Here is a 13,984-nt window from a genome sequence, read left to right on the forward strand (position 1 = left end):
GTCCTACCAGGTCACCACACTCTGGAGGAGCTGGCACATACTCAAGTCTATCTGACCTTGAGAACTGCCAGCCACTATCATTTATCATCACTGCCTCTCTCACTTTCCATCTACTTCTGGGGCATGTTATCTTTTGATAATTCTTGGCATAATAGGCATAGTTTGTTTAAGTCAATCTATAGAACTATTTTAATTGCCCAGTATAATTGGGTTATGCTCCTTGGACTCTCACAGATGCTCCAAAAAAGACTTTTTGGGGGGCTGGGAGAGGCAAAGCAGGAAGGTAGAAAAGGGTGGGGGGGAAAGCCTTTGCTATCAGGGACACCCTCTCTCCTCACCACTGTGAAGAACATCATGTACACAACCAATCTCAGACCAGATCAGCAATGGTCACATTTCTGCTCCAAATCCTCCAAACACAAATGGGCTTGGTTTCAGAGAGAATTAACAGATATACGCCCAGTCAAGAAGCTTTGAACTCTCTGCTCAAGTTCCAAATCCCTCATCCAGTTTAGCTGATGCCTTAAGCATAAACCAGCTTTCTGTTAAGCAAACAGAAGCTGAAGCACTTTTGGAAGGAGTTTGGAATTAATCTGGATAGTCAAGTTACATTTGCAGTACCAAGCCAGTACAGGTGATTATTTGGATGAGCCTCAATGCAGAAAGTGCCAACAGATTTCTTTTTCCAGTAATGTTGGCTTACGTAAAGTGAACACTCAGTACCAGGAAAATGACAACACAGCTTGTTACCACATTGAAAACAAAGCCTTTCCCCCACCCCCAGACCAGACACAGTTTCAGAGGAAGAGAAGATGCCCTGTCCTGACAGAAGTCTATGTATCAACTCTTTGATCCTGTCAGATTAGGATTTGGAGGAGAAAACCTAAGTGAGTTCAGAAGTGCTCCTGGTCCAACTCACAAGGAGGGATATTACAATGCCTGGTGTCTCCTCTTCCCCCAGAGTACCCCACAGCTCCAGACTCCACACTCGGCTCTCAAAACTCAATCTTCCACCTCTTCAGAGCTGGAGATGTGTGAGAAGACTGAGGCAGATGTGTCAGTATTGGGCTCCTTCACACTTCATTCTACACATCCCAAGCCTCCAAAGGAAACAACACCAGAGAGCCTGAAGGATGGCCACATGCTGCAGGCACCCATCTCAGAAGTGACATCTGACCTGCCAGACTTCTGAAGATGGACAAATTTACCAGTGTATCATATAGCAGGCATGAAGCAGGAATTGTGTTCAAGCACCTGCCTCTAACAACCTGCTGGTAAATGAGAGGGATGGAATTTACAGCAACCTGTGATCACTATGCTGAAGGGTCCTGCAGAAAGGAAGACCTCTGACAGCTAGAATGCACAGGACTTCTGAATTCTTCCGGTGGGATTTGTACAGGATTTTGAAAATCTGACATACAATTGCCATTTTGATTTCCCTGAAGGGTACAATGTTTGATATATAAACTCCAGCTGGCAACTTAATACAGGAGCACAAATACATGGCAGTACAGGGGATTTTGTCAGTGCAGCAAGTTAAAACACAGGACATACCAAGTGTCTTACAAAGCTTGTAGCTTCTTTACATAAATAAACATTACTTTTTTCTTCTTGGTTCAAGAGCAATACAAACTCCAAAAAAAGTTATCAGTAAGATATTCTTCTGCTGGATATGAATTGCTGTGGTGCTGCACATTGTGAACATATGCCAAATGAAAAAGAGCACAGGCAACAGCTTTGCCTAATTCAGAATTATTTAAAATAAAGGGCTGGAAAAAAAGATCAGACATTTTTAACAGGTTTATTCTTTACACTGTCAATTTAATTTCCTTTGGTATGCATTTGAAGCTGTCTAGTATACAGAGAAGATATTGAGAAATTTCATGCTTCCATCATGCCAGTTTTGACAAGGTTAATGCAGGTCTTAGCCAGAAACAGAAATACTGATAAACTAACTCCAAGTGTTCCATATCTGATGACAGAATATAATCCAAGTTTTTCTTTCAGGGTAAAAAAATCCAACTTTACTCAAGTAACTTGCAGGACTGTTGACCATAAACATCAGACAAAATGATCATTAGAGAGACTGAGCCTGCCCTGCACTTTAAAACACAAGGTTCATCCTCTTACACCAACTCACTGCTCTGGCAGCAGTGACTCCTGTTTAAGGTAACAGACCCTGTTCCACTCACTCTGTGGATGTGAGTTTTAATTTGCCACTAAGTGTTATGATATGTTCAGTGAAGCTGAACTCTCAGTTCTTCACTTCCTCCTCCCATTGACAGTTGCAGGGAAAAAACTTGTGTACATAAACCTGAGTGCAGACAGCCATTCTGCTTCCATCTACACAAAATCTCTGTACAGTGCATGCAAATATTTTAGCTTCCTTTATTGAGTGAAGCTCTGAGTCATCCATTACACTGCTATTTGAATAAAGTGACTCTTAAATCCATTACCTGATTTTCTTTAGCAGAAGATTCCAAAAAAGCTGCATTCCAGGATTCTGCTAAAGCTTTCCCTTCTTCATAGCTGATCACCCTGATCAGAGAAAGAAAAATATGTTTCTTATAACTTGCAGAAGAATTGGAATCTGATATGTCAAGAAATATCTCAAGAGTACCCAAGCACTTAAGTGCATTGTAATAGGAATGTCTTGTGAAGTCTGATCCAAAGTATTTGCTTTTGGCTGCTGTCAAATGCACTTCTGGGCCAGGTGAAACTGCTCTGTGACCCAGAAGAGCAGTTGTCCCAAAGTATTGCTTTGTTTTCATAATCTGTAATATCATCTGGCATTGCTGCTGTGACAAATACACTTCTGTTACTTACTTTGAAAAAAACCCAGAGTGTTAAATGACTGTCCCTGAAACCTCACAGCAAAAATCAACATTACAACAGAAGTTCACAGTTCGTAGTTCACATTCTGGACACAAGTCCTTTGCCAGTAACTTGTTTTAACCTCCAATTTGATTTTAGCTCTGGAAAGCCAAGAAGAACAAACCCAGCGCGTTGCAGCCACAGGAATGCAGGCTGCTGCCTTGCATTTCTCACATTCTGGAGTTCACATACCGTTCCATATGCAGGTCTTTTTTATTTCCAACCAGCATAATGGGTATTCTGTGAAAGAAAGTTCAGAACTTCAGAACAGTTACAGTATACTGAACAAAGCACTAGCAACATGCCTGCAATGAAATGAGATGAAAGTGTCACTACTTACTGGACTTTTCCCACCATATCCAATAACTTGCCATGGATAACTTTTATCACTTCAAAACTGCAAAATAAAGGGATGAAGTCACACATGCACTCTGATGTTTATCCTCAATACCCAATACACAAGCAATTAAATGCATATGTAGGTTGTGTTTAAAACTTACTCTATGTATGCACAACTACACAGATGCTGAAAGTCTTACCCGTTTGTGTAACACCACCAAACTGGTCCCAGCAGCAGCAAAGACCAGCCTAAACCTACTCTTACAGCCTTCCCAGTTATGGTATTTGCAGAAATAAATAACATTACCCAGGACTGATGCATCTACCACAGAATCACCCCAAGTCCCTCCCACCTCTCATCTGGTTTGTATATGCAGTGAGAAATTTAACTGTGCAGTCCAACAATCCTGGATGAGTATGTCAAATTAAAGCAAATTGGAAGAAAAAGTAATTAGTTAGGCAAGCTCGATCATTGTTTTTAACAAACATTTAGTTCATATATAACTATTAAGTTTTATTTATGTAAAAGCCAAAAAGAGCCAAAATTCTAATTTTCTATGGAAAGTGAGTAAACCGATCTGCAAGATGGCAGTAAAACAGTGATTACTCAGATACTCTTTGTTCCCCTACCACATAGGTGAAGTTTGGATGACAGGAGGTAAGAAGCAGTACTGCAGAATATCAAGTCAAAAACCTCAACAACAAAATCCACTGCATTTGATATTCAGTACTTTTGAGAACAAGCTATAAAGGGGGTTGAAGAGCAGATGTTGTACTCCTCTGGTTACACTATGGAAAAAATGCTGGTACATGAAGTGCACAACTTGGATTTAAGAGAGACCTAGGCTCAGGGATGAGACACACAGCTGACAGAAAAGGGACCAAAACTTTTTCAGTTTCCAAGGTTGCTAGCTGCAGGCAGTGTCTTGACTTGCACTGCATTTCAATTAGAATTGAAACTCTTAAAAATAGAGCAGCACTCAAACACACTTCCAGCTCAGAGCAATCGAAGACCTAGTGCCTAAAAACACCATTCAAAGCAATAAAACCTCTCCCTTAGAACAATAAATTCTACCACATTTAAGATGGATTTTTCTGTCAAGCAAGTCAATTTGTCTGACTCCAGCAATAATATTTGAGACTGTGTGGAACACAATGCTTCTCCATGCTCAGCTAATAGTTTCAGTGTCTCCTATGAAGAAAATGAGTTCTTTGTAAACAGAAGCATGAGTTAGTCTGGCACGAATTGCTACTGGTAACTCAAGAAAGATACTACAGATTACACCGTGGAAAACTTGGAATCAATGAAAAATGTGAAATCAATGAAAGGACTTTAGGGACATAAGGAGCTTATGCTGAAAGAGTATTAGTGAAATTCTAGTCCTGAGAACTCATCTTGAATGTTCATAACTGTTAAGAAAATAAGAGTTAAATGGAGCTTGGTTGTTACAGAATCAAGAGGCATCACTACACAAAAAACTATGTGACTCTGCAAACTGAAAGAATAAAAATGCTACCAAAAAAACCCATCTGCTACAGACCACAAAACTGTTTCTCACTCTGAAGCAACGGGAAAGATCTCAGCACCCTACCCACAGGCTAACTGAATCCCTAGAACAGTACAATCACTGTTTCCTTTCCCCTGTTAGGTGTGTTGTTTCCAGCTAAGCCAGAAAATCAGCACAGCACAGCACCCTGGCAAGTCCTTGCCTGAGGCTCCCCTGTACAATGCTGCCAGTGCTCTGGAACCTGGGCTCTCCATTGCCCCCCTTTGGGTACCTATCTGCTTGTCTGAGATTGTTCACAACCTTCCTTTCTTAGTGAAAATACTACAAATAAAAAGCTGATCCTTGTGAACAGACCAAGGTAGAAACCACAGGAGAAGTGCTATTTAAACTCCAACACAATTCTGACACAGAAACAAGTTGCTAAGAACTGCCAGGAATGAAACTGGCTTGACCAATTATGTTCTAGAAAGCTTTCCAAATTAATAATGTTGAAATGAGCAAGGACAAAAAGGAGCAAGGACTGACCAATCCAAAAATAGCACCATCACATTAAGCTGTGAAACTGTGAGATTTTGAGACTGTAAGAGGTCCCTTCCAATTCTGTCAAGCAAATGGGTTACAGCAAACAGCTCAATGTGTGAAATACAAAAAAAAAAACCAACCCATTACTAGCTATCAGATAAATGTGTTACACAAAATCATGGAACTTAGCAAGATACAAAATTGGAATTTAATTAAGCTGAACTAGAGCAAAAGCCTCCCAGTAACCTTGCTGCTGAGAGCCTGGGCATATGAAAAATGTAGGACATTAGCTTTCATTCAAGTCCTATTTAAACTTCCCACTGGAGGTTAGCAGGGAAGCTGATAACTTTAAAAAGAGCATTTCTATTAAGTCTGCTGTCAAAGCTCTCACCCAGCTGGATCAATATTTGGCTCAATATACACAGTTTGACAGAAGTCAGGACAGATGATGACTGATCTCATTGTCTGGGCAAGTCATTGAAGCCACCAGAGTACTGTGGAAGACCTCTCCTATCATCCATTGGCTTGATAAAGAACATAAGGAATTGAACAAGACAGGATCATGGACACTGAAATTTTAAAGAAGAAACAACAACAACAATAATATAAACTTGGAATAAACTCATCAAGATTAAATACTGATGAACAGACATCTAACCTACAGCCTTAACCTAGTCTGTCTTGTTTGTATTTTTACCATAACTTGGTTTAACTGATTGAATGCTACCATAGAAAACATGTTCTTCACATTTCTTCACCTGGGGAGCTCAAGACATCATGAGGCAACTGGAGTGGCTGAGAAAGAACACATCCTTTAGCTGCCAAACAGGGAACAGCACAGGTTGCAGAATTATGTACACTGGTTTCAATCAAAGGCACTTCTGTCCTCACAGCACCCATTTATCAGTGAACTTTTTTGTATTTGCTTCAGGAGTGGAGCACTGTCTACTTAGGCAGAAAATACTGACTCCTATTTCATACAAGTTACCCAGCACCAACACTGAACCTCTCACTAAAAAACCCAGACCCAGAGAGAGTTGGGTAGTTCAGTATCTCTAGACACACATAAAGCCTAACATGTGCTTGCCCTTCTTTACTTAACAACTGAAGACAAAAACCAAGAATGAAGAACTATGAAATCTGCTCAACATTAAAGACCTTGCAAGCAGCAGAAGTTTATAACCTTTATAAGACCATATCCTTCCTTTGAGAAGGAAAAAGAGCAACAGGCAAGTTGCTTTATCTGTATTTTATGACAGACTGTGAAAGAGCTTGAAATGACCAGTTTTGTTTGATTCAGAGGAAAATATATGAAACACTTCAGCACTTGTAAAAAACTCATCAACTGCCTTGAAGTAGAAGGTAAGCCTCAATGTCTCTTGTACTTGATGAGACTGAAAGGTCTAAGGTCTTAACCACTTTCTTCAAACAAAAATTTCAGAAAATTTCAGCTGACCTAATAAAGATGTACAATATTAGAAAATCAACACCTACTCAAGATTAAGCAGTATATAAACAAAGCAAGATGACCAGAGGGAGGAAAAAACAGCAGATGACAAAGCCACACAAGCTTTCTGTGTCTCACATGACTCCAGGTATGATGGACTCTGGAGAGGGAACAGCAAGGACAAGAGGGACACTCTGGGACAACCTCCAGGGAGGATTATTTGCTGCAACATGCCAAGAGAAGGTTTATAGATCAAAAGCCATCTATTGCTGTTTATATTAGTATTTCTATGGTTAATTATTATTATATTAGTATTTCTATGGTTAATCAGGACAAATTCAATACATTAAGTCATGGGAATCTCAGTACTGTAGAATGCTGCAAGGCTGAAGGAATGATTTAGCAACTAACTGGGTACTTCACATAAATGTACAGTATCCTTCAGCTTCGTATTTATGGCTGCCTTTCTATCTGATACAAGAGCAATGAACTCATTTCTGAAATGATCCTTTGTACTACTTCTTACACCTCAAAACAATATAGTTTAACAGTCTAATTTCTTACATGGTACCTTGCACATTAGTCTGCAAAGTGTCTGTGTCATTTGAGTCTGAGGGGACATTTCTGAAAAAAAACTTCTTAATATTCACTCCTACTACACTTCTAAAGGAGAAAGATTAATTGAAATAATCACACAAAATACAGCAGAGGCAGGAACTAAACCCAGACACGATTTAGAGAGAAGAACACAGACAAATTTTATTACCTTTTTATTGACGTGACTGAATAAACAAGAATGTAGCCATTGATGTCTATGGAGTACGTCTGAGGAAATATGGAGTATTCATCCTGTGGAAGGAAGTTTGCATCTATAATTAAAGGTGCCACAGTTCAGACTTGATGCCATTAGATCACCATCAGGTAAGGTGGTCATATCTCTAAGACATTTTGTGTAGGTAGTACTTTCAGAATTTTTTCATCATAACATCACAAGCAGCATCTTTACTAAACCTAGTGAAGGCTAAAAGTCCATCTGTATACTCTACAATTTAATCTACAGCTTTTATGGTTTATTCCCTCTAAGACTATGGATGAGCTGAAGCTCTTCCCAATCCTCTTATCCTGCTTAATTATCTGTTTGTATTAGTACAAAACATCCACTCTGTCCCACCACTAATTAGCAATTATGCCTCTTATCTTGCTGGTGATACATTTCAAAATCTTCATTTCAATAGCTGACAATAGGATCTAACAGCTTGTAATTTCAAATGACACTGATCACATCTAAATTACCTAAGGAATTTGGTAGGAAGTGAATAATTGTGGCCAACTTATGCTTATCAAATGCAAAAAATACAGTTATTAGTTGCTTTATGAAAACTGTGAGTTTACATTATACGACAAGTGTTTACATAAACAGAAAACCAGACAAAACCACCAGAAACTTTCTCAGTGAATTTATTGCCCCTCTAGAAAAGGGACTAACCAAATAGGCAAACAAAACAGACTGATAAATTGCAGGTAATGCAACACAAATACTATTAATCCAATGTTAAAAACCTGTTCCAACAGATTTTCCCAGGAAACATTTCCATTTTGACAAGAGCCATACTTCCTAATGTATGAGTTCTCAAATTGTTAAACCTATGCTTTTGAAGATGTTAATTTTAGCTGAAGATCAAATAACCTCTCTGTTATTGTCATGGCTGAACAGATGGAGCAGTGCAATCACATATCTTAAATCTAAGACACCCAAAAGGAATCAAACTTCCCTCACTGGCAGAAGAGGAAAAACTCTTTATAAATCAACTTCACATATTCAGCCAAAAAAAGTTTGAAAGAATAACACTTGGCAAAAGCTGCCCTTATTTGCCTTTATTGCTACACACTGAGGGCAGCCCTCCCCCATCTTCACTGAAATGCCAAAGTGCCACTCCAGTTGGATGTGAAATCCCAAAGTCAATACTCAAAAGGGATCTGAGCTAAGTCTGTGTAAAAAAGGTGAAAGTGCAACTCTATAGTGGCTTGACTTTACACGGAATTTCCCAGGACTACCCCAGCAGGAATTTGGTGTTAGGTAAGATTTCCTTTTACACCCCTCTTTTGTGACCCTGTATCAAGACCCCTGCTGGACTGAACTGCACAAAGCTCAGTAAACAACCAGGAAAGTGAAGAGACACAGGACAGAGGATGAACACCAAGAAAAGTAAGTGCTATTATCTCAACTGTTCCTAATTAATGACTTTATTTTTAGCTCATTAGGAGATGGAAGGAAACCTGCTATGCTCACTGCAACTTATGGGTCAAAATAAGAAATCTGTCAATGTTGCTACAACTTTTCAAGCCATAGCCAGGTTTTCAAAAGTATTTAACAAATCTGCAATACAATTCTTGCTGTGCTGTATACACATGAGGACTCCCTATGGGCCATTAAGCAAGACAGACTTGAGAAGGAAATCTGTCCAAGCCACACCTTCCATAACCCAACATCATCTCCCCCTTCTAACCCTGTGTGCCAAAAATCAAAGTTCAAATAGTTCCATGAAGAATTAAATCTGAAAATAACCACAGGCTGGGAAAGAAGCTATTTAGGTTCCACAATACTGTATAACATTAAATCAATCCTCAGCAATAGAGGTATGTTAGTGGTGAGTCACACTGCCTTCCCAGAAGGCAGTTTCCTCCTCAAAGGGGAATTTTTCTTTTATCACTACGCTACACAATCGGAGCTGTAATGCAAGTGCACTTACAGTAGCACTGCGTGACACCTATGGAGCTTGTTCTGCTGCTCACACTCTCCTCTGCAGAGCATTCCCCATCCAGCAATCCTGTGCCCAGTGTTGTGCTCAGACACCTCTGTGTGATTACACTGATCTGCTGATGAGCACCGAGGGCTGACACCACAAATACAGCATGGCTATTCCCCAGTCACACAGCTCTCTTCCAAGAAAGCAATCAAACATACCTAGAAAATCACAACCCCTCTGAACAGTCTCCCAGCTATGAGCAGGAATCCAGCTTTAAAGCCTTAAGTTACTGGCAGCATATTTTACAAGATTAACATTGTTTAACACTACTCATAGTTTGGAAAAACCCAAAGGCATAGTATGAGATCATGTAAGCAAAAAAAAAAAAATTTTGGATAAAAATACAGGGGTCTAATTAGTAGTCCCTGATGAGTTTTTCCCCTCACACAGAGTCTCTCAAAAGACACAGCACTCTCGTGCATGGGTTCAGCCAAGCAGCAGTGTATGATGAACCCCTGTACCTGTAAATAATGAACACCTGCACCTCCCAGAGCTCCCCAGCACGCTGCAGGACATGTGCTCCCTGTCATTACGTGGAGCTCGGATGCACATGTGAACCATCACGTTAAAATGCAGACAAACTGCAGCAGTTTATTGCTAACTCAGTAAGTGCCACCTACATGAATCTGTCTGCTCCCCATGACTGCTCCAGGGATACAAGTCATGGTGGGGTAGCTGGAGCAGACAAGTACAAAAAAGTCATGAAAAATTTCCCCATGGATACTGAAGCACCATTTTTCATCTAAAGCAAGATGAACTTTCGGGACATCAGAGTTAAGATAGTTTCCTCTTCCCTTTTTTAGGTACTCATTCAATAGAAAGGGGAAAAAAAGCCCCAACCCAGTAACAAAACAAAACCCAAAACCTTTAAATAAACACTACAGAAAAAGTTCTTTAGTGACTAAACAACAAGTCAGGGTAATTTTTGTTAACTTTCACCTCTGAATGCACAGTCACAATGAACTTAGCTCAACAGGAGTATCAATACCCGTTGTCATAACTTAGAAGAAAGATTCAAAGTATGATAACTTACCTGGCCAGCAGTGTCAACCAGCTGAAGATGATATTCTTGTCCATTTACTGTGATCAGTTTTGTAAAAGCTAGAACAAGAAATACATAAACAGATCAGAATTACACACAAGGAAGAGATCAGAAGTCACTCATCTGTGCTATCATCAGCCAAGGCACAAAGACTCCAGTTACAGGTTTTTAAGGAGCAATAAAAGGCTAATGAGATACTGTTCTTATAACTAGTCTATTGCAGGTAGCAAAACTCAGAAAATGAATTTAAGAATTCACATGTCAGATGATTCTCATTCTGGATGCAGCAGTGTATTCTTTCTTCTCTTAAGTAAAAGAAGGAGTAAGTGGCATAAAAAGGGGGATTTACATGCACTTCTACAAGATTCAGACAACTGTATTTTGTGGTAACACAAAAAACTTAAATTCAACTGGCATCAAAGCTAAGTTTGAACTTATTATAGGGTCTTCTCCTTGGTTTCCAAACAGTTTAGCAAGATCAATTTCCTAAATGGAAATACCATGAAGTAAGTGATCTAGACTGAAAAAAGGAAAAATCTTTGGGAGCTAAAACACACAGAACTTAAGATTATATTAAACCCAAATGATGACAATTAGCTAAGTTCACTATGTTACTTTCACATTTTCTGTAGCTACCAGCCTATGCAGTCCCCAGCCACAAAGTACATTCAGTCCCTGAAAGTGATGAGAATTGCTGCTCTTCCTTGGATTCATGAAATGCCAACACACTGTGAGCTGAGGAATCTTACCCAGTGTTTGTGTTATGCAACTACAAAAGCAAACAGTGTCACAGCTCCTGCAGGAATAATGTCCCAAGCAGAGCACACAAACCTGGCTCTGGAAGTCTCATGTGGCCTTAGAGATACACTCCAGACACCATTGCTGGACAGTACTGATACACTGAGTAAAGTCTGTGTTACCTTCTAGTTGGGGTGGTTTTCCCAACTAACAGTCCTCAGAAACCTCATCTGTCACTGCAGTGGTGAGCAGGGAAACAGAGTCAGATGAACAGGCCACTTAAGTGAGCTGAGCTGGCCAACAGCTTCCCAAAGCTGCACAGCTGAATGTTCCTGACCCTGCTGGGCAGTCCCCGCCCACGCCTGAAGTAGATGGAGTTGGCCAACTTTCCTCCTCCCAACCAAAGCTCATTGCTCTGTCAAGTCCCCACAATGTGAGCATTATCTTGAATAAGTGGGCTGACATAGCTGAAACTGGAGGTTTCAACCCACCTCATAATTCAATCCCTGAAAAAAAGAAGCAATTCAAACAGCAAAGCCAATCTAACAGTGTCTAAATCAACAGTGTATAGTGTACCTATAGTTTCCATTACAAAATCAGCAAATGACATTTGAAATGGAGCCTCAAAGAGAGCTCCTGCCTTAATCTGGTTATTCCCTAAGAAAGTTGCTTTAGCACATGTGCTGCCCTCAAATCAGTCTGGATGCTGATGTTATTGCTGCAAATAGCTAAAAGTTTTAGGTTATGAAACAGATCCACAATGGCTCTTTGCCTTGGATGAATGCTGTGATGGGGACAAGCTGTTTGAACAGATATTAGCAGGCAGCATTGCTATATGCAATATCACTGCTTGGGGTCAGAGGGAAAACAGACTCCTCTGGAGACACACTGCATTTACAGGTCTGCAAGTAACAGCCTCTCCAGTCTCTTGACACTTCACATACACATCAAAGCATCTGCAGTCAAAGTAACTTCAAGGGCATCATGAAGTTAATATTTAAAAAGGGACAGACAGCAGTTTTTTCAGTCTATTCTAGAAGCTTAGAAGAGACATAGCAATGATGTCATCACTGTCATTACTGAAAGCAGAGTGTGACAGAGACAGGAGAAGGAAAACAGTGAAGGAGTCAGCACAGCCTGGTGAGGAGAGCTGTTAGTACAGTGCAGAGCCTTGCAGCACTAAGCACAGCCCACGGTGTGATGACAAATCTGCTTCAATGAAGTCACAACTAATGACTTCCCTTTCTTTGCTGAAGCTTTTTCAAACCATTCCTAGTTAAGAATTTAATTTGGTAAAAAACCTGGTCCCCTTGATCCAGCCAAAGCATTCACTTCCAATTCCATCACCTATCATCCTGGGACTTCTGCTGTGCTTGTGCACAAGATAAACAACAATACAATCCCTGCACAATTTGGCACTTCCTGGTAGGCCAAGGACGCTTTTCAGCAGACTTGACCTGACATTAAATCATAATGTGAGTATCTCCAAAACACTGCTCAACAAGTGGAAAATGGATTTTAGAACAGGACGTTCTTACACCTTGCAACATGTAACTCCAGTGATCATCACTACCTGAAGATCAAGTACATTGCAATTAGACTAGAATGAATGAAATTATTTGCATGTGCAACTTAAGGGCAGCTGCTGTGGAAACAAGCCATTAAAAAACAAACGAACAAAAAACCAAAGTAAACAGAAACAGGCAAAGAAATGCAGGCCTTTAGATCAACAGTGATACTGAAGAAAGGTACCAGAGTGCTGTAACATCATTGCCATAACATGGCTGATAGCTAAATACAATCACCTCACAAGCTTTCATTGCTTACCACCTCCTGCATCTCTTTCTACTCGCCTGCATTCCAAAGTCAATGCCTGCCACTAATCTACCAGGACATCTTTCACAACACTCAGATGTGCAATGCAAGAGAGCTGTTTTCAGTTTTCCTCAGAAACCTCGCTTGCACCCCTTAGAAGGCTGCTCACCAGCAGCTCCAGAGAAGCACAGCTCACCCTTCCAGCGCAGTTGCCAAGGCATGTGCAGAAGTTTAGCCTTGAAGATTCTCTGTCAGACTCATCTAAACCTACAGGTGCCCCTTCCACTACTAGTAGGGGTCCTCCAGCCCCCTGCCTCTTTCTAATATGCTTCTACTCACATTTGTATTAAAAAACATGGGATGAGTGTAGAAAGCATGGGGCAAGATGCTTCTTTCCATATGAGGCCATTTAGGGGAGAAAGGAAGACCACAGAGCTGTGCAACAGTGCTAGAAGGCCCTCTAAAATGGCAACAAAAATCAAAAAGCAGCCAGGCAGGCTTTGAAGGGCACATTTGAGACCTGGGCAGTCAAGTCACCTTACTTGCAACACAAGACATCCCTGCAAAGATGGTGTGGGTGGAGTTAAGTGCACATCTTCATTATCTGTTCCTTCTGACCTATTTGAGTCTCAAGTTCAGGTTATAGTTTTCATTCCTGTAAAATTGTTGTGTTTTAATTTGTACTGGTCTTAGTTGATGTGAGCTGATCTGCCTGGAGAGCCCCATCCAGCCCAGTGTCCACAAAGACCCCCTGCACAGACTCCTGTCCTCCAAGGATCTTTCTTTTCTTTCCAACATTCCTTCAAAGTAGCAGTTCCACTCGTTTCTCAACCTGGCTGTCTCAAGAATAGCCACCCATTGAGATGTCACTCCTGTTGGGACATTCAGACAG

General features: G+C 40.5%; 1 protein-coding gene across 2 annotated transcripts in view; it reads right to left on the bottom strand.

Annotated features, from left to right (window-relative positions):
• Positions 1–13,984, bottom strand: part of RHEB (Ras homolog, mTORC1 binding) — a 38,482-nt gene that overhangs the window by 3,568 nt on the left and 20,930 nt on the right. Inside the window, exons 3-7 of one of the 2 annotated variants that reach the window (XM_021555255.3) lie at positions 10,531–10,598; positions 7,457–7,539; positions 3,215–3,271; positions 3,067–3,114; positions 2,457–2,538 (exon numbers count right to left, since the gene is read on the bottom strand). In XM_021555255.3, the coding sequence (XP_021410930.1) occupies positions 2,457–2,538; positions 3,067–3,114; positions 3,215–3,271; positions 7,457–7,539; positions 10,531–10,598 (338 nt within the window). The remainder of the gene's footprint in view (positions 1–2,456; positions 2,539–3,066; positions 3,115–3,214; positions 3,272–7,456; positions 7,540–10,530; positions 10,599–13,984) is intronic. The other variant, XM_085572921.1, reaches the window with a different exon arrangement.

Source organism: Lonchura striata, chromosome 2 (genome assembly GCF_050655825.1).
Source record: "Lonchura striata isolate lonStrDom1 chromosome 2, ASM5065582v1, whole genome shotgun sequence".
In the NCBI taxonomy this organism is placed as follows: domain Eukaryota; kingdom Metazoa; phylum Chordata; class Aves; order Passeriformes; family Estrildidae; genus Lonchura; species Lonchura striata.